At 43.7% G+C, this 21882-nt stretch overlaps 1 protein-coding gene across 1 annotated transcript in view; it reads right to left on the reverse strand.

The window, feature by feature from the left end:
* Nucleotides 1-21882, reverse strand: part of NUDCD3 (NudC domain containing 3) — a 140640-nt gene that overhangs the window by 46872 nt on the left and 71886 nt on the right. Inside the window, exon 4 of the mRNA XM_006832094.1 lies at nt 1080-1223. Within this exon, the coding sequence (XP_006832157.1) occupies nt 1080-1223 (144 nt within the window). The remainder of the gene's footprint in view (nt 1-1079; nt 1224-21882) is intronic.

Here is a 21882-nt window from a genome sequence, read left to right on the forward strand (position 1 = left end):
TACTGTAGTGAATAATGCTTATCAGGACGGACTGTGAAGGTTGTAAATGCAAAGGTGGAAGTTTTGTTAACAAGGAAGGGAGTGATTAATTCTCCAGGATAGGAGCGGAGGCCTCTGGGACCATCAATGGAGAAGAGCCGAGAGCAGGGCCCTACCCAGAGAAACAGAGATGCCTGAGATAGAGACAGAGATGATGACGTGGAGTGATGAAGTGACTGAGGACCTTGGACCCAGAGAGGGAAAGGGACTGTGGGCCGAAAACTGGGGGGAGGAGGGAGAAGTATAGGGGGCAGGTTTCTGGGATATACCTTTTGGGTGGCTGATGATGCATGGAGGGGAATGGAACCATGGCAGTGAGATGATATAAGATGGAATGAATGTAAAACTAAAGAAGTTCTCCCATGTAAACTATCACATAATTCACAATAAAACATTAAAAAAAAAAAAGAAAGAAAAAAGACCATGCTTCTCCATGCCCGTGCTCTCGATTACCTGGGACCCCTTTCATGTGGCATATCCACGCATCCCTCTATGGACCTTCTCTGTGATCACTGTGTCTCTAGGTGTGAGCGGATGTGTAACAATTTACTTTGGGGCATGGAGACATAGTTTTTGAATCTTAATTGATCATATCTAGAAAACAATGAAGACCACTGTATTCAGCATCTTCTGAAGTTTCTAGCTGACAAAAGTCCCAACTAAAATAACCCAGTGGGGAGGACTCTGAGGAGCACAGACCAGAGACTGCAACAGTCAATGTCGGCTGAAGACATCCACAAAGGTACACTCAGAGCTGTGTATTTGTTGGTGTTGTTAAGGACCATCAAGTCAGTTTTGGCCCATAGCAACACCTGTATAGGGTTTCCCAGGAATGGCTGGTGGGTTTGAACCACTGATCTTGAGATTCAAACTGACCTTGCAGTCCAGGATAGAATGTTAAAAAAGCTTGTTTGTCCCCAATTGCTAGAGTTAATGACCTCACCACTTGAGTTTACACCCCCTTGGTCCAATGCATCAGAGTATGTTCCAGACCTATCTGCAATCTGTCGATGTTCAAAGAGAAATGATACCACACTTACCAAAACACACTTCCCTGGCTCCAGGCTCCAAAGAGAACTCTCGGTGTTGATCTTGTGGGTGAGCTTCCCTTCCATGAGGACCTGCTCTCTGTCTCCCTCCTTCACTGCCACTCGGATGGAGTCACTGCTGAGGTCCACTGAGACCTGAGAGCACAAGAGATAATGAACGTCTCTAAGGGTGGTGCCCACATCACCTGACTATACACTCCAGAGAAGAAAAGCATCAAGTACAGCAACAGGGATCGTCAGGTATTCTCGACTAGGAAAATCAGGCCGACCTAATTTATACTTAAAGCAACCTGCACGTTATCATTTCCTTTAAGATAAATGCAAAGATCTCTTTCTCAACACACATATCTGGTGAAGTAAGGCACTGTGGAGAAATTCCTTTCCTCTTCTCATGTCAGGTATAGTTTTAGCCAGCAGACAAGACGTAGATGTGAGGCACCGTGGCCAATGAGATCCGGGCCTCAGGAGCCCACTGGGCTGCTGCAGCGCCACCTCACCCGCTGGCCATCTGGACCCTGTGGTACCCTGCCTGGAGTGAGCATTACAGACAGCTCACCTCAACACCACAGCACAAAAGACGAATGCAACTTCTGCCCTAGAGAAGCTTTTGCACACAATCCTGCAGTAATAGTCATGTACCGTACAGGGTTGTTATGAGTTGGAATCAACTAGAGGGCACTTAACAACAACGACAAATCAGGGATGCATGGACAGACATGGGGTTGAGTGGGTGTGGGAGACTGGAGCTACACCCACAAATTGTACATAGGCTTCACAGAGGGTGTTTCTACACAGGTATGTAACAACATGGCAAATCTGTTCATGGTTGTGGTACGGTTTGCAGAGGGCAACGATATGAAAACTTCTTAGGTATGACCACACGCTGAGCATGGGGGCTCAAGACCACAGTCTTGGGGGATACGACAGTCAATTAGCATAAAAGCCCACCAAAACAGTGTTTTATATCCAACTTTAGTGATTTAGCCTCTGGGGTCTTAAAAGTTCATTAGCAACAATCTAAACTGCAAATATTGGTTTCTCCCTGTCCAAAGCAAAGAAGAGTGAAGTAAATAGAAGACACATGAAGCCATTAGTCCAAAGGGCCAAAAGGAACCCTGAGACCAGAAGAACTTAGGTGGTACCCAGCTCCTCCTCCTACCTGCTCTGAAAGGGATCACAGTAGAGGGTCCTGGATAGACTGGAGAAAGAGTGTGGAGCAAAATTCAAAATTATTTTTAAAACAAACATTGAAAAACAAGTGACAGGCTTACTCATCTGACAGAGACAGTGGAAGCTCTGAGACTATGGCCCTAGTCACTCCTTCAGTCAGGTCTGGAAATGTACTAACCCTAACCACCGCCCCCTCAGGGGTCACTTTTCAATCCAACAACAGACAGGTCTACAATAAAAACAGCAACACCAGGGCAGTATGCATTCCTTTTGAGATCAAAAGGGCAGCATTTCTGTAAGAACCAAGGTTCAGAAGGCAGAAAGGGTTAGAAAAGAAGAAATGGAAACAGGAACACACAGGAGGAAGTCCGATAAGTGATGTTAACACTGAACAGACTGCAATCAATTAAATGAAACACAATGCGTATAACTTGCTGAAAGGAAAAGAGATGTGCTCTGTAAACCTTGACCCGATTCACAATAAAAGTAATGAAAAAAAATCCCAATCGCTATGTATTAATGAGGTGCTGTTGCTAAGTGATGTCAAGTAGGTTCCTGTACAGGGTTTCCGAGGAGCAGCTGGTGGGTTTGAACCACCAACCTTGTGGCTCACAGTCCAGTTCTGACCCTACAGCGCCACACCAGGAGTTGATTAATGAGGCAGGAATTGGTTCTATTTGTTGTTAATCAGGTAGACTTAGTTTGGAATGTTGCTGCTGTTGTTAAATGCCATTGAGTTAGTTGGACTCACTAGCGAATTTAGGGTTTTCAAGGAGCAGTTGGTGGGTTTGAACCACCAACCCTGTGGTTCGCAATCCATTGCCTATCCTATAGCGCCACACCAGGTTGGGACACAATATACCTATTCAGGCCACAGTACTGGGCCAACAAATGTTGAAAGTAGACAAGGGTCTTCCCCCAGAGCTAACAGAGAGCGAAAGATTAAACTTTCCCCAGAGCTGGTGCCCAGAACTTGGACTTCTAGCCTCCTAGCCTACAAAAGAAGAAATTTCAATTTGTTAAAGCCAAAATCAAGAAGTTGCTGCTATACAGCTGTGTGTCTCGGTGACTAACAAGAATAAAAAGATTAACTTTTGATATTGTCATTTGTTTTGTTTCTGTTTTTTAGCAAATGAAATTACAATTAAAAAAAAAAAAAAGAAAGAAAGAAAAAGGGGAGGCTAACTGGTCTGATAGAGACTGGTGGGCCTCTGAAACCCTGGCCCTTAAGACGCACTTCAAGCCTGGAAGTGAACCAACCCTGGAAAATTAATTCCCAGCCCCACAATAACCAGGTCTACGGTAAAGAATAAGGAGCTCTGCTAGCATAGTGGTAATGAATAGGGCTGCTAACCTCATAGTCAGCAGTTTGAAACTACCAGCTGCTCCGTGAGAGAAAGATGAGGCTTGCTGCTCCCGTAAAGATTTACCGCCTCGGAAACCCTGTAGAGGGTCCCTGAGCTGGAACCAACTCCACAGCACATAACAACAACAACACAGCAAACAATAGCACCATGGAGGAATCCACGTTGGTTCTGGTTCACTGCGACCCCGTGCACCACAGAATGAAACACTGCCTGGTCCTGCGCCCTCCTTGTTGCTGCCACTGTGTCAATCCATCTCATTAAGGGTCTTTCTTTTGTTTACTGACCCTCCACTTTACCAAGCACGATGTCCTTTTCTCCAGCCACTGATTCCTCCTGACAACACATCTGACAAGCTCACCCACAACATCAGTACAACAGGAATAGTCTTACCATCGTAAACGAGAGATTTGTTTGCTGTTCTGGCAGTCCATGGTGCTTTCAATGTTCTTCTCCCAACACCAAAATTCAAATGCTTCAATTCTTCCTTATTCACTGTCCAACTTTCACATGAATATGAGGCGACTGAAAATAGCATGGTTTGGGTCAGGCGCACCTTAGTCCTCCAAGTGGCATGCTTGCTCTTTAAACACTTTAAAGAGGACTTTTGCAACAGATCTGCCTACTGCAATATGCTGCCTGATTTCTTGACTCCTATTTCAAGTGTTGATTGTAGATCCAAGCAAAATGAGGACTTTGACAACTTTAATCTGTACTCCATTACAGTGATGCTATTTATTGATCCAGTGGTGAGGAATTTTAATTTTCTTTACACAGAAGTGCAATTCATACTGAAGGCTGTGTAGTCTTTGGTCTTCTTCACTTTCAGCAAGCAAGGTTGTGTTATCTGCATACTACAGGTTGTTAACGAGTCTCCTTCCACTCCTAATGCCTAATTCTTTTTCATATAATCCAACATCTCAAATTATTTGCTCAGCATATAGACTAAATAAATATGGCAAAAAGACACAATCCTGAAGCACACCTTTCCTGATTTTCAACCATCCAGTACAGTATATCTCCTTATTCTGTTCAAACAACTGCCTCTTATTCTATATTCAAGTTCCTTATTAGCAAAATTAAGTGTTCTGAAATACCCATTCTTTCCAGTGCTATCCAGAGCTTGTTATGATCCATACAACAAACAGTCTTTTGCATAGTCAATAAAGCACAAGTAGACATCCTTCTAGCCAAAATTCATCTAATGTTAGGAATACTGTCTAGCTACAAATCTTCTTCTCAATCTGGCTGAAATTTCTGACAGTTAGATCAATGTGCTGCTGCAAAGACTTTTGAATTATCTTCTGTAAAATTTTCCTTACATGTGATATAACGATCTTGTTCAGTGATTTCCACATTCCGTTAAGGTGACCTTTCTTTGGAATGAGCACACCTATAGATCTCTTTCGACTGCTTGGCCATGTAGCTGTCTTTCAAACTCCTTGGCATAGACGAGAGAGACCGCCAGTGTTTCATCAGTTTGTTGAAACACTTCAATTTGTATTTTGTCAATTCCTGGAGCCTTGTTTTTCACCAATGCTTTCAGTGCCGCTTGGACGTCTTCCTTTACCTACCCCATCAGTTGTTGATAATATACTACCCCAGTTCAGGATGAGGCAGTGTTTCATTCTGTTGTACGTAGGGTCGCTATGAGTTTATACCAACTCGATGGCACCTAACAACAACAACAACAAAGTGCCATGGGTTGCCATAAGAACCAACAGATCTGTGTTGGAAGAAGTGCAGCCAGAGTGCTCCTTGGGAGGCCAAGATAGCTAAATGTCGTCTCTCATATTTTGGACATATTGTCAGGAGGGACCAGTCGCTGGAGAAGGATATCATGTTTGGTAAGGTGGAGGGTCAGAGAAAAAGAAGAAGACCCCAGCGAGATGGATTGGTAAAGAAGCAGCATCAATGGGCTCAAGCGTGGCAACAATTGTGAAGTTGGGCCAAGACCAAGCAGTGTTTCATTCTGTTGTGCATAGGGTCACTATGAGTCGGTACCGACTCAATGGCACCTAACAACAGTAACAACAAAATGGTTGAGGAGTCCTGGTGTGGTGCTGTGGGTTAATGCGCTAGACTGCAAAGTTGGTTTGAACCACAAGGTCTGATGTTCAAGCTCCCCAGCCACCACTCCTCAAAACCCTTCAACAGGGTCGCTATGAGTCAGAACCGACTCGACGGCACAACAACATGGTTAAACAGCTACCCGTTCTTTTTGGTACCATGGTATTCCCCCTTCCATCCTCTTCTGATGCTTCTTGTATCATTTAATATTTTCCCCATAGAATCCCTCAATATTTCAAGTCAGGACTTGAGGTTTTTTGTTTTTTTTTTTTTGTTTTTTTTTTTTCATTTCTTTCAGTTTGAGAAATGGTGAATGTGCCTCCCTTTTGATTTTCTACCTCCAGGTCACTGCACATTTCATTATAATACTTGACTCTGTCTTCTTGAGCTGTCCTTTGAAATTTTCTGTTTCAGCTTTTACCTTCACCATTTCATCTAGTCACCGTTAGCTTCTCTACATTGAAAAGCAAATTTCAGTTTCTCTTCTGATATCCATTTTTATCTTTTCTTTCTTCCCTTTCTTTTTAATGACTTTTGCTTTCTTTCTGTATGATGTTCTTGCTGTCATCCCACAACATTCTGGTCTTCAGTCATTAGCATTCAAATCTGTTCTTGAGATGGTCTCTAAATTCTGGTGAAATATACTCAAATTCATATTCTGAGTCCCTGGACTTGTTTTAATTGTCTTCAGCTTTAGCCTGAACTTACATATGAGCAGGTGGTGGTCTGTTCCACAGCTGGCCCATGCTTTGTTTGGGCTGATGACATTGCACTTCTCCATAGTGTCTTCCCACAAATGTAGTCAACGTGATTCCTGTATATTCTCTCTGTTGAGGTCCAGTGTACAGTTGCTATCTACGTTGTTGAAAAAAGGTATTTGCAATAAATAAGACATTGGTCTTGCAAAATTCAGTCATGCGATCTCCAGCATCATTTCTATCATCAAGGCGATACCTTCCAACTACAGATCCTTCCTCTTTGTTTACAACTTTCACATTCTAATCACCAGTAGTAATTAAGAATCATGACTATGTTTGATCAATTTGAGACTGCAGAAGTTGGCAGAATTCTTCCATTTCTTTATCATTGACTTTAGTGGCTGTTGTATAAGTACGAATAATAGCAGTATCAACTATCTCCCTTGTTGGTATAAAGATACTCTTCTTGATGATGAATGTGTCATTTCAAATTGTCGTTCCAGCATAGTACACCATATGGTAGGTAGTTTGATTAAAACTGGCCAATACCGGTCTACTTCAGCTCACTAGTGCCTAGGATATCAATCTGTATGCGTTCCATTTAATTTTTGATGACTTCCGATTATTCTAGATTCAGTTTTTGTACATTCCATGTTCTGATTCTTAATGGATGATTGCAGCTGTTTCTTTTCATCTTGAGTTGTGTCCCCCCAGCAAATGAAGGTCCTGAAAATTGTGTTCCATCCATGTCATTAAAGTCAACTCTGTTTTGAGGAGGCTCTTCCAGCCTGTGGGGCTCACCTCCCAGCACTCTATCAGACAATATTAAGCTGCTCTTCATAAGGTTCAGAAGCTAACCACTCTTAAGTGATCTACCTCTCCTTCTCCTTATGTCTGGAAGTTTTGCTGAAAGCTGGTCACCGTCACCGTGCACTACCCTGTTAGTATTCGAAGTATCGGGGACATAGTTTCTAGCATCACACCACCGGTGGACAAAAACACAGACAAGTGGTGAACAATCAACTAGACAAACCCAGAAAGGCAGCATTTGCCCTAAAACAAACCTCAGATGCAGAAAAGGGCAGGAAAGAAGGGTGAATGGAAAGAAAGAACCCAGAGAGGAAACAGGAAAAGTATTTTGTTGTGAAGACCGTAATCAACATAAGAAAACAGTACGGAAGTGTATACTGTTGAATGGAAAACAAACCAAGCTCTGGAAATTTCCATCCACCCAAACCACAATACAAAAGTTTTCTGAAAGTAAGAAACCAGGTCAGCAAATCCACTTGTTCTACCAGACTCAGCCTGGCCATCTTCCCTCAGCTGTACTCCTGGACAGAGTGAGCACCTCTTCCCGACTGCACACTGGCATGCGAGCGAGCGACTGGGAAATAGGGATTCTCTTTCCACTTCATACCCCTGCATCCCTAGCCAGTGGTCTCCAGTGCAGGGTCTGCATACCCTAGAAGGCTCAGAGGATATGCAACTAAAAGAGGAAAGGAGATATCTCATTTGTGTTTCATTCCACTTACTAGTGTGGCTCTGTACGATAAGCGCTGGACAGTAAGGTCTGTTTGAAACACAAGGTCAGCAGTTCAAACTCACCAGCCGCTCCTTGGAAGCCCTATGCATCTGAAACAACTCAATAGCACTTAACATCAACAACAATCGAATAGCAAAAGAAATACTATTACATGTGATGGTAGCCCAGTTCATTTCTTGACCTATTTAGACAAACACTGGGCTAAATCATGTTTCTCTCAATATTAACTTCTATGTATCATGAACGCCTGGTATAACCTGGTGAAGTTCTGTTAGGCCTTGTCTCCCAATAACCCCCTCACACTAACAATTATAATTTTATCAGTCAGTTCCACATAACATAATCATTTCCAAATTTGGGCAAGCTTCTAATACTGCCTACCCAGGGAACATGAACAAAAGTCACCTGAGGGAGACAACCAGACAAGAGATGCTGTCAGGAGTTTCAGTTCAAGATGTCACACTGACTTACTGTGACCCCAAAGAAGTGACAGAAACAAAGCCCGTATGGAAATAAACCCCAAAGCCAACGGAGAGGAAGGAAGAGGAGTCAACAAGGAAGACAGAAAAGGGGAAGGGGAGTAGGAAAGTAGCTAATAAGAAACTGGAACCCCACAGGCACACAGGGGCTTCAGGCTGGAGGCTGCTGGTCCAGAAGGCAAGAATTACAAAAGGTGCAGAAACAGGAATGGCTGGAAGTCACAAGGAGGGCTGTGCCAGTAGGAAAGCCACCCAAAGGGACGGGCAGCCCACCATTTGCCGTAAAGTGCGTAGGACATGACTCCAAAGAAACCAACAAGAGAACGAGAGGCTGTTGTAGATGCCCACTCAATCTGAAGCAAACCAAAGGGTGCAAAGCTAATTAGGAAAAACTAAGGGCAATGCTAGCATAGTGGTTATGAATCGGGTTGCGAACCGCAAGGTCAGCAGTTCAAAACTACCAGCTGATCCGCGGGAGAAAGATGAGGCTTTCTGCTCCCATAAAGATTTACAGCCTCAGAAACTCTGTACAGGGTTGCTATGAGTCGGAACCGACTCCACGGCACACAACAAGAGCAATGCTAAACTATTATCCATATTACTTCTTCAGAGATCTGCGAAGACACTGTATCTATTTGTTGCTGTTATCCTACAGCGCCATAACCAGGACTCCACTGTACCTAGAGAACCAGAATAAAATGTGCACATATTTGAAAAATGAAAATAAAAAGGAAATTTAAGAGTTCAAATACAGCGGTGAAGATAAAAACTTCAGCGGAAAGGCTGGAGGATCAAGACAAGAGACAGAGCTGAGTCCAGGCTATCTGACATGGGACACCTAGGCATTCCAGGAATGAGGACAGTAAGGAAAACTTCCTGGGACAAAGAAAATGGAAATCTTCAGACTGAAAAGCCCAAAGCGGACTGAGCAAGAGGAGCAAAGAAGAATGAGACTCATCCCTATGTTTAAAAGGCCCCACAGTTCCAAAGCGGCAGGAAAGAACCTGAATAGAATAAACTTCGAGAATCAATACCAGATGCTAAAAGACTAGGAGAGGCAATGCCTTCAAGCTTCCAAAGATGTCCCCAGGGAGTGTCCACTGATATTCCAACAACAGATTAAGGAAACAATAGACTACACAAAAAAGGACCATCTGGGTAATGAGATATCCTCGCTGTTGTTGTTGTTGAGTGCCATGGAGTTGGATCTGACTCCCTAGTGACCCTGTATAGGGTCCCCACGGAGTAGCTAGTGGGTTTAAACTGCTAATCTTGCGATCAGAAGTCCAGTGCTTATCCTACAGTGCTATACCAAGAGTGTTGAAAAGCTGACTTATTCCAGGGAATCTACAACGCTACATACATGCTTTAAGCGAAGAGAACATAATATACTCACTAGTGAAGATCAAAGACCACACCTTCAGTATGAATTGTACCTCAATGTAAATAAAAAACACACAAATCCTCACCATTGGACATAACCTCACGATAAATGAAGGAAAGACTCAAGTTGAGAAAGACTTCACTTGCTTGGATCCACTATCAACACTCAAGGGAGCAGGAGTCAAAAAACTCAAACGCCATATTGCAAATCTGATGCACAGGAATTCTTTAAAATGTTCAATGCAAAGATGTCAGTCTGAGGACCAGGTTACTCCTGACCATAGCATGGTATTTTCGATCGTCTCTTATGCATGTGAGAGTTGGACAATGAATAAGGAAGACTGCAAAAGAATTGATCAATTTGAGTTACTGTGTTGGAGGAAAATATTAAAAGTACCAGGGACTGCCAGAAGAACAAACAAATGTGTGTTGGAAGAAGTACAGCCAGAGTGATTGGAAGCCAGGATAGTGAGACTTAAGTTTTATTAATTTGGATAAGTGAATCATTCCATGTATTTCGACCAAAAAGGGTCGCTATGGGTTGGAAGCAACTCGGTGGCACCTAACAACAACAACAAGAATAAAAATAATATACAAAACAGACACAAAATGGATAAAAATAAAAACCATAAAAAGAGTTTAAACTATCAAACTCTCAGAATAAAACAGAGGTGTAAATGTTTGTGAACTTGGATAGAGCAACACTTTCTTAGATATGACACCTAAACCACAATCAAAACAGATACACTGACCCCATCCAAACTCAAGGGCACTCACTATAAGACAGCAAAAAGACTTCCAGACTGGGAGAAAATATTTGTAAATCACATATCTGATAAGAGGCAGAGTACTAGAATCCATAAGGACTTAGAAGGTCTAGTATCCAGACTATATAAGGATTTCTTACAACTGAACAATCACAAGACATGTAAGCTCAATTAAAACATGGATCGAGGATTTGGGCAGACTTTACTAAAAAGAAGCATCACAAATAGTCAATAAACACATCAAAAGGTGTGCAAGATCACTAGTCATCAAGGGAACAACGCAAGTCAAAACAAGGAGCTACCATCTAAGGAGGCCTTCAGCTCTCATAAAGATTTACAGCCTCAGAACTCTACATGGGGCTGCTATGAGCGGAATCCCCTTCCTCAATGGTAGTGGGCTTCGTATTTTTGGTTTGGGGGTGAAGTGGGCAAAGTGCAGCACAGTTATGTCAAAGCCATGAGACCATCTGCTTCCATCAAGATGACAGCCCTGGGGACCCCAGTGAGCAGTCCCGCTCCGCCCTATACACTCACCATGGGTTGGAATCAAGTTGATGGCAGTGAGTTATGGGCTACAATTAAAAAACAAAAAGCATATGAAGAAATTTGAACCCTCACACATTTCTGGTGGGAATGTAAAGGGTACAGTCACTTTAGAAAACAGTGCTTCCTCAAAAAGTTAAATAAAGAGATACCGCATGACCCAGCAAGTCCACTCGTAGGTATATATCCAAGAGAACTAAGAACATACGTCCATAAAACATGTGTACAAATGTCCACAGTCACATTCTTTATAGTAGCCCAAACACTGAAACATCCAAACTCTCCAGCTGATGAATGCATAAATAAAATGTAGTGTATCCAGACGTAAACAGGAAGACACATGGTGACAACATGCAAGAACCCTGAAGACATTATGTTAAGTGAAAGCTACCATACACAACCTCGTGCATCATTCAGAGAGAAAACAGAAATTCATCTGTAAATAGACAAGTGAACTAACTAAGTAAGTGCAAAAAATGAGGAACTGACTTGAATGATGCTGGTACTATTCTCTTTCAAGACATACAAGGGTTGTCACACTGGACTCAGAGAGAGAACTAGAACATACTCCTCCATATTCTGCAATTAGCGTGAGTTGATGCTGGCATTCTTTGGCCACTGAGCTGGCTGTGACTCACAGTGACACCATGGAGGGTTTCCTAGGTTAGAATCTTTCCCAGAGCAGAGAGTCAGGTCTTCTCTCCCATGGAGTCACTGTACCACCAAGCCTCCTTGAACATTACTGCTGTTACTGTTGGGTGCTGGTCAAATCAAATCTGACTCATAGTGACCCTTGTGTAGGCATTAAAAACAGCTGCACTAATACACTAACAATGTAATGTGATCAAGTTGGGTTAGAAGGTGGGTACAGGATAGAAGAGGGGCAGAGGCAGAAGATAATTTCATCATAAACCTTTTCATATTTTCAAACATGTACACATACAACATATCCAACAATTAACACACCAGTGGTTGCTGTGTTCCCAGAGGCGCTGCTAGAGGTGGGTACAGTGTACTCAGATACCATCGGAACGATGAATGGCAGCACCACCAAGCGTGTGCTCACCAGCAGGGGTACTTCAGGGTCAGCTAACACTATCAACAACACTTTGAGAGAAAGCAGCACAATCAGGAGGAAATAAACTCACTTGTAATTAATTACATCAAATCATCACTGGGGTAGGAGGTAGGATTTTCCTGTCTTTCTAACAATATAGCATCGTCCAGTCAAAAGATAACCAAGTATGACAAGAATGGCAGACTTGGGTTAGACCTTCATTCTGCCACTACTTCACCAGATGATCCTGGAACTCAATGGGTTAAAATCTCACAGAGTGTTTTCTTGTCTATAAAATGAAAGAAAGGTTCAACTAAAAATCTCTGAAGTTCAATTTCCCAACATTAAAATTCTATGATTCATTTCACCAAAGAGTACGTTCAGATGAACAAGAACATGAAATGGCAGTCGCTGTCATTAACTAAGAAGGAGATGTAAGTCAAAACTACAATGAGCTACCTCACCCCTTGGGAGCATGTTGTTCAACCCACAGCAGCCCTGCACAGGGTTTGTGGGAAACAGCTGGTAGGTTTGAACTGCTGACCTTGTGGTCTGCAGTCCAATGCTGACCCTAGCACGCCGACTCCTAGCAGCCCTATAACACAGAGTATACAGGGTCTCTATAGGGTTTCTGAGGCTATAAATCTTTACAGAAGCAGACTGTCTCATCTTTTTTCCACAGAGCAGTGGGTAGGTTCGAACTACCAACCTCTTAGTCAGTGGTCAATGCTTAACCCACAGTGCCAACAGGGTTCCTTTACAATCTATACATATAAATAAACTCTTTACTGCTTTAAAGACACTAAAGTGAAGACATTGCCATATATCAGACTGATGTAACAAGGATCACAACAAAATACTGCAAAAAAATTATATTCTTAACAAATTTGAAAAGCTAGAGTCAGAACCAACCTGACAGCACTTAACAACAACAACCCCTCATAAATACACATACAAATATTCTCAACAAAATCCTAGCAAACAGAATTTTAAAACTTATTAAGAAAATCATATGTCATGGTCAAGTGAGATTCATACCAGGAATGTAAGAGTGCTTTGACATTAGAAAAGCAATCCAAGTAATTCAGAATAAAACAAAGAAAAAGATCGACATGTTCATACAAACTGATGCAGACAAGGAAACTGAAGACATTTTACTGAGGGGGAAAAAAAAAAAAAAACTCAGCAAAATAGGAACGGAATTCCTCAACATAATTAAGGGCATATATGCAAAACGAACTGCCCACATTATTCTCAAGGCAGAAGGGTGAGAGCTTCTTGAAAACAGTAACAAGACAGGATGCCTTATCACCACTTATTCAACACTGTACCGGAAACCTCAGGCAGAAAAATAAGGTGAGACAAGAGAAGTAAGAGGTATCAAAATTGGAAAGGAAGAAGTAAAACTACCTCTATTCATGAATAAGTGACCTTATCCATAAAAAACCCCCTAGAGTCCACAAGAAACCAACTGAATATTACAGAAGAATTCAGCAATATTGCAGGTTGCAAGAGCAGCACACAAAAATGAGTTGAATTCCTTTACCCTAACATGGAAAACTCTGAAAAGCAAATCAGGAAAAAAAATAGCATTTCCAACAGCCCACAAACTGAAAAAACACCTAAGAATAAACATAAACAGGGTTGTAAGACACCACCCGTCTGTCAGGTTGTCGTACTGTGGTGGCTGGTGTGTGGCTGTGATGCTAGAAATGATGCCACGGGCATTTTAAATACCAGCAGGGTCACCCATGGTGGAGAGATTTCAGCAGAGCTTCCAGACTGAGACAAACTAGGAAAGAGAGAACTCTTAAATATTTAGCCAAGGAAACCCTAAAGAACAGTAGTGGAACATTGTCATAACACAGTGTAAGAAGATGAAAAATGATGGAGAACAACAGAATGCAGCCAGAGCCCTGGAAAATGAGTCGGCAGCTCTCGACTGGGGAAGAGCTGGCCGTGAGTGTGTTGAGCAGGAAACTTTGGGGACCTTCATTTGCTGATGGGGCACAACTCACAATGAGGGAAAACAGTTGCAAAACCCCATAAGTAACTGGAACATGGAATGTACGAAGTATGAATATAGGAAAACTAAGTTCTCAAAAATTAAGTGAACACATAAAGATCATTATTATAGGTGCTAGTGAGTTGAAACGAAGAATCTGACAATCATATGGTTTACTATGTCAGAAACTACAAATTCAAGAGGAATGGGGTAATATTCATCATCTAAAGCAGGGGTGAGGATCATCCAGCCCACAGAATCATTTGTTCTGGCCCTGCCAAAGCAACCACAGTTCAGTCATCACATTGTTGTTGTTGTTAAGTGCCACCAATCAGTTCCGACTCACAGTGAACCCTGTCCAGGAGTGGAATCAAATGACTCAGCAATTCCAAAGACTTGAAAGCAAAGACTCAAACTGAGACTTGTATACCAATTTTCATTGTAGCACTATTCACAACTGCCAAAAGATGAATGGTTCTGGGGTCCGGGTGTGGGGCTGTAGGATAAACACTACAATGCTTCTCTTCAGAACCCCTATACAGGGACAGCCCTAACAACATCATGAAGGTTCTATTGTTCAGTGTTCTGAGGAAGCACCACCCTGCCTTCCACGGCAGCTGTGTGTCTGCATCCCCGTGTCCTGACCAACATGGATTATTTCCAGTTCTTTTGTTTTTGTTTTTTTCCCTTTAGCCATACCAGTGGAAGTGAAATGGTATCCCATTGTGTGGTTCTGATTTGCATGTCTTTGGTGACTAATGACATAGTATTTTTCCATGTGTCTGGAGGGGGCTGGTTAATGGTCCTCTTCAGTGAAATGTCTTTTCAAGTGTTTAGCTCATTCTATGACTGAGTTGTCTTTTTCTTAAGTTGCTGAAGTTATATGTATTTAATTAGATTCTTGTCAGATATGTGACAGTAAGTCAAAGGTATTGCTAAGAGGATTCCAGTTCATACATACATAGGCTTATTCTAAACAAAATGTGTTTAATCTCACCTCTGTGATCAGTAGACGGCTGCAGACAAGTTCTGTCAGTAATTCCCCAGTCTCATTGGGGTGCCCTCAATAAATAAGGGTCCAGTCAAAACAGTGTCTCCCAAGGGGATCTACTGGGCCGATTAAATTCAAGGTTCCTAAGGTTATGACAACTGTCTTTTGGGATCCCAAAGGGGTAATCTTGACAGATTTTCACAAAGGACGCAAGATGATCACAAGGCTTTATTATGGAAAAGTTTTAAGAAGATGGAAAACTGTATTGATGAGAAAAGGGCTGGGATTTTTTTCCATCACGACAATACAATTTGTTCATACTATGAGGGTAGCATGGACTATCCTACAAGAATTTCAACAGCAAACTTTACCTCTTCCACCCCATTGGTCTGATCTCACCCCTTCAGACCTCTTTTTGTTACCAAAACTCAACAGCTATAAGGAGCCAGATTTGAGTCCCTTGAGGATGCTCAAACTGCCAGTTTGTTGTGGTGTAAATTGAAAAGTACTTACATACAGTGGAATACTATTCAGCCTGGAGGAGAAATGAAGTCTTCATAAATGCTACAAGGTGAAGGGAGCTGGAAATGAAGTAAATCACAAGGGCAAATAATGTATGATGACCTCATTGATGTAGACAGACAAGAAAACATACACACATACAGAACCAAGTTGAGGGTGATTACCAGGGGCTGAAGGGAGAGGAGACCCAGTGTGGTGCTGCGGGTTAATGTGCCGGACCACAAGGTTGTTTGAACTGTAAGGTCAGTGGTTCAAGCTCACCAACTGCTCCTTGGAAATCCTAATACAGAGTTGCTATGAGTCGGAACTGACTCAACGGCACTTAACCACAACAACAAAAGGGAGAGGGAAAGGAGGGTTAACCGGACAGAAGCATCATGCTGATTGAGGATAAGGTTGCAGGGCTGATTACTGTAGCTGATGTCATTGAGTTGTACAGCTGTACAGAATGAACTGGCAAAAGCTGTGTGGCAGATAAATTTGTAAAACTGACCAAAAGAACAATAAGAAGAACCATTGAGGCTATTTAGGTCTAACCAGCAACTTCAGAGGGTTTGGAAACTTTAGGGTCACGGTTTCAGGGGACAATCCAGTTAATTGGCCTGATAATGTTTCATGTTTGTAGTCTACCTCCTAATTTGTTGAGTGGTGGTGATGAGAGTATGCCGTGGAGTTGTCTCCGACTCACAGCGACCCTGCACAGGGTTTCTGAGGCTGTAAATCTTTACAGACTCTCATCTTTCCCTGCGGAACAGCTGATAGTTTCAAACTGCTGACCTTAATTTGTTGCACAGTGCCTGGAATCTTAAAAGCTTACAAGTGGGCACACCCATAGGACAACAGTTGGTGTCTGCAGACGTCCCCTGGGTTAGGAATGTCTGACTTAGTAACAATTCCTGCTGCGCTTTAATGGTAAATAAATTCACCCTCACCCTGAGATCTCTGAGGCCATCTCTACTCCTGCTGGCAACGAAGACTTCACAGCAGTTCCTCTTCAGCTGCTGCAACGGCAGCTTTAAAACCATTAGAAAGGTGTTGCACCTTCTCTATACGCAAACAAACAAAACCGACCGTCACTGAGTCATTTCAGACTCATATGAACCCTAAAGAGGGTTTCCAAGACTGTCAATCTTTCTCTCACAGAGTGGCTAGTGGGTTTGAACATTCGACCTGCAGTGAACAGTCCACTGCTGATGCCACAGTGCCACCAGGGCTCCTTTTGTACTGTATATAAATAAAGACAAATAAGAACCGTATGAACCTGCACTAACGTACCTATCAATTCTTAAAAACACAGGTTAGGCACAGATCTTGTTTATAACCTGGGACTGCCTACAACAGGGGGACTTCAAAAGTTTGTGGGAAATTTCTACTATCTTTTAATTCCATTTTTCCATAAACTTTCTGATGGAAAGTCTGGAACAGGAGGAGGACATGGACTGTGTGGTTAATTGCCCCTATGAACAACTGCCTCTTCTGACACAAGACCATAAGAAGTAGGTGATGCCCATCTACCAGTACTGAACATTTTAATCAAAGATTCTACAGGATTATATATAATCAAAAGCAAAAAAACTGTAGAACAGAATTTCAAATTCCAGACTTCCCGAAGCCATAAAGTTTGGATGAACCCCTAAAACTACTGCCAGAAAGCCATCTTTAAACCTTCTTGTTGTTATTGTTGTCAGGTGCCATCGAGTCGGAACCAACTCATAGCGACTCCATGCACAGCAGAACGAAACAATGTCCGATCCTGGGCCAACCTCACTACTGCCGCCACACTTGACGCCATCAATGATGTCACCTGGCTGATCCATCTCGTTGGCGGTCTTCCTCTTTTTCTCTGACCCTCCTCCACCTTACCCAGCATGACATCCTTCTCCAGCGACTGTTCTCTCCGGACAATGTGTCCAAAGTATGAGAGACGAAGCCTGGCCATCTTGGCCTCCAAGGAGCACTCTGGTTGCACTTCTTCCAAAATAAATCTATTGGTTCTTTTGGTAGTCCATGGCACTTTCAGTATCCTCCTCCAACACCACAACTCAAAGGCATCAGTTCTTCTACGATCTTCCCTATTCACTGTCCAGCTTTCGCATCCATATGAGGTTATTGAAAATACCATGGCTTGGGTCAGGCGCACCTTAGTCCTCAAGCTGACATCTCTGCTCTTCAGTACTTTAAAAAGTTCCTGTGCAGCAGATTTGCCCAATGCAATACATCGTCTGATCTTTAAACCTTAAACCACCAAAAATATCTCCTGAAGTATTCTTAAAACCAAACAATACTTTAGCTTAACTAGGAAAAAAGTCTACATTGAGTATTATACTCTTAACAACTGTGGGATCACACTCATCCTGGTACCTTGAGAGATTCCAAGGAACCTTAAGGGGACGTGACCGTATGTTAATGGATGAGGGAGGCTGAGACCAGTGCCTGACTGGAAGACAACCTTTGTCCCTAAAGGGCACCCACAGGAGCCGCTGGGTCAGTGCATGCATGTTCTACTTTGTATATTTTCTCAACAATAAAATGAAATAAAAAGTAAACATTTAAAAAAAAAAAAAAAAAACTTCTGATAGGTTGTTGTTGCTGTTAAGTGCCAACGAGTCAATTCCGACCCATAGCTACCCTGTATAGGGGTTTCCAAGGAGCCACTGGTGAACTTGAACCACCAACCTTGTAGTTCAAATGACTGTCCCAGGACTCCTCTGACAGGTATCTATGGACATTTAGGGAACAACTGGGAAGAAGCAAGTCCAAAAATAAAGTGGCAACTGAGGGGTTGAACCCTCACACCAGGAAGATGCAAGAGATACACACCAAATAAACCTATTCCAGAATTTTAAGAGAGGCAGGAGTCAAACTCTTAGATTACTAGGAAACTGAATTTTCCAGAAGACACTTACAGTATAAATATGAAGCTAGGGTGGAGGATCACTACTGAAGAAAAACAGAAAACAGGTTTTGTCAAGGAGAAGAGGAAACACAACACAACAGTTCCCACATAGTCCAGCTGGTGTCACAAAATGCCACACAAACCAAGCCTCGGTCTGCCGAGAGCTCCTTCCTTAGGCCCCAGCGCAGGTCATCTGGGACCGCCCACTATGAGCAGGGCGTTATCATGCCCTGTGTCACTCTGTGCCCACACTGTGATGGGGGTCCCCACAGGAAGCACATGATCAAACCCTAGGAACTGTAAGTCCCGATCTTGTCACTACCTCCTGGACCCCGAATTCCTCTCCCAGCCTTTCGCATGTACATGGAGGAGCAGTTTTCTGCTCAAACACCCAATGCCCTCCACAGTGGCTCAGTCAGGTTGTAGCAGGGGTGGGGGTTGAGCTGGATGCCCATTCATGTGAAAGGGAACTCTGAGGCCTGATCAAGTTGATCTTAATCATCTCCTCGTATGTGAACAGTTATTACTTTCCCAGATTGTAAGGAAGACCAAATTTGAGGGGTTAAAACTCATGGGGCACCTGGACCAGGGCTTGGCACAGAGAAGTTTAAATAAACTACTAGTGTGGCACTGATCACTGACTGAAATTGTCTTGTCTGCTTCATTTTCTTGTCTGTCAGCTCCTGGACGAGGACTCTCACATGGCAGGCTGTTGCTCAAAACCAGCTGTGGACACACGGATAAGCCAAGTCCTCCTAAGATGAGAGTGGGCTCTAGTTTTTCAGACCTACACCTGAACACATGTACCCAAAGGAGGCAGAGCTGAATCTGAGGCACTCAAATTCCTCACCGAGAAAGATAAGACAGAGGGCCATCCTGACAGAGTCACGAGATCAAAGCCGCAGTGAGTCAGCATGGCACTGAGAACACACTTTGGATGGACAGTTGTCCTGGGTGCCTACAGAAAGGGTGGCCAGAGCTGTCAAATGCCCCGGGCTCTTGAATTAAAATAGAGAAAATAACTACTTAAGTTGGGCCTGGTACAAGTCTTCCAGAGGAATCTCCAGAAGTTCATGGAGGATGAGAGCAAGAAGCTGTCATTTTCCTCAGCCAATACTTTTTATTATTTATAAAGCAACCCTACCAAAAACCACACAAAACCAAAGTCCCTGCCAACCTACTGAAGGTCTGAGAAGACACTGAGTCTTCCGGGCTGACAAGCCCCACCCATGTCAGGAAGCCCTCCTGCAGGAAGGTCAGGTACACCTGCATGTCCATGGGAATAGGCAACTTACATCCTAAAATTAGTCTGAGTTGTATAATCCCAAAATTCTACCTGACCTGGAATCAACTGGTAATAGATCTACTGGGTGGGAGGAGGAGAAAGAAACAGGTAGCTCTGATCTCCACTGTGTTGGGCCACCCCATGAGATAATCTCTACATCCATGTCACCTCGTAAGAGTTCAGGTACAACTTATGGGACACCTGACAACTAGCTGAGGCTAAGATGGTTTCCCACATTTGACTGAAAAGGAGAGGAGGGGAGTGTTTCTAAATGGAGGAGAGGAAGTGGTTTTCTGTTTATGGAGGAAGGGAGAGACAGAGATGGAGAAGACAGGCAGTGTCCACAGCCTGGCACCTGCGCCCTGAAGAAAGCAGCTGTCCCCATGGGAGACCCAATGACAATGGCTCACCAACCAAGGACAAGGAGCCACGCAGAAGGGGAAGGGCAGCATGGCTGGGTCCCAGAGGGAGCCAAGAGGACAGCCAGGTGTGGCCCTGCCCAGCCATCAGTAGCCTCACAGCAGGTACCACCAGCCATGGCACAAGCCCAAGATGCCTTCTGGAAACCCTAAAAAAAACCCTCAAAAAGATCTGCAGGAGACTTTATGCAGGAAGGTAGGAGGAGCCAGGGTGGCTGAGTTCACAGCTGAGCACAAGCATGCACACAGGGTGGGAGGGTAGAAGAGCGGAGGACGTGAACAAGTGGCAGGCAATCCTGCCTCGTCAGTGGGCACCAGTGGCCAGGGCAGCTGGCAGGATGCACGTAGCCTCTTGTGCCTCGTGGAGTCTGACCATTTAGCTACACTGGTCCACATTTAAGAATCCTGTGGCTTAAATAAGTAGTCCTGGTAGTATAGTGGGTTACAAGTTAGGCTGCCAACCACAAGGTCAGCAGTTTGAATCTACCTGCTTCCATAAAGATACACAGCCTCAGAAACCCCATGGAGGGTCACTGTGCATCAGAACCACCACTGTGGAATCAAAGAGCAAATCTTTCCTTCCACTGTGTACTGGGCAGTACCACCTACACCCCATACACATACATGCTGCCCACAGGCAGTATCCACTATGTGTCATGGACCACAAAGGGGTTCCCACATGTCAGACTGACAACACTCTTGTCACTCTGCAGACTATGAACTTCAGAACCAGCCCGCTGGGAAAGGTGCTGTCTTACTGCTGCCTCTCTTTACTGTGAGTTTACAGGCCTGCTAAGGCCTGAGGAAACGGAAGCTATACATGCTGTGGGGGCTCACACTAGCTACTATCTGAAGTTTCACTTATGGGACTTTTTGTAGGGAAGGCTGAAGACAGGCCTATTCAAGAAAGATGTTTTAGTATTCCTCTGAAACCTTTGTGTAGCACAGCCCTGAAGGGTCATGAGCGAGAACACAGCACCCAAGGGAAGCTCCGCCTCAGAATGAGCAAGGTGGCAGTGGTGTTGGTGATGTGCGGTGGGGCCGCTTCCGACTCACAGCGACCCTGCACAGCGTTTCCGAGGCTGTAATTTTTACGGGAGCAGAACACCTCATCTTCCTCCTGCGGAACCACTCGTAGTTTTGAACAGCCAACCTTGAGACTGGCAGCCCAATTCGTAACCACTACACTACCAGAGCTCCTTCAGATTGGGGAGAGAGGTCTGCTATCTCCCATGTGGAAAGATGTATGGAGACTCACTGGGGAACCTAACAGGTAGGAAGAAGGGAAGAAAGCAAAGGGACCACAAGAAAGAAGCACATTTGAGGAGCCAAAAAAGAATTCCATGGAAAAATAAAAAACATCTTCGTCACTCAGGTCCTGAAGCCAGATTCCAAAGTCACTGCCCTGGACACGTTATGTGGTAAGCTTCTTCCCTGACAGGATCATTCAGTAGCAGGCTCAGACAGGCCCACTGCTGACGATGGTCCCACTGTCCTGCTCACACAAAGCTAACAGCCTCTGCCTGGCTCAGGGACTGTCCAGAGAGCAGCGGCCTCTACCACCAGCAGCTCGTGCCAGCAGAGCCAAGGCCCATGCACTCC

Source organism: Chrysochloris asiatica, unplaced genomic scaffold (assembly GCF_000296735.1).
Source record: "Chrysochloris asiatica unplaced genomic scaffold, ChrAsi1.0 scaffold00006, whole genome shotgun sequence".
In the NCBI taxonomy this organism is placed as follows: Eukaryota; Metazoa; Chordata; class Mammalia; order Afrosoricida; family Chrysochloridae; genus Chrysochloris; species Chrysochloris asiatica.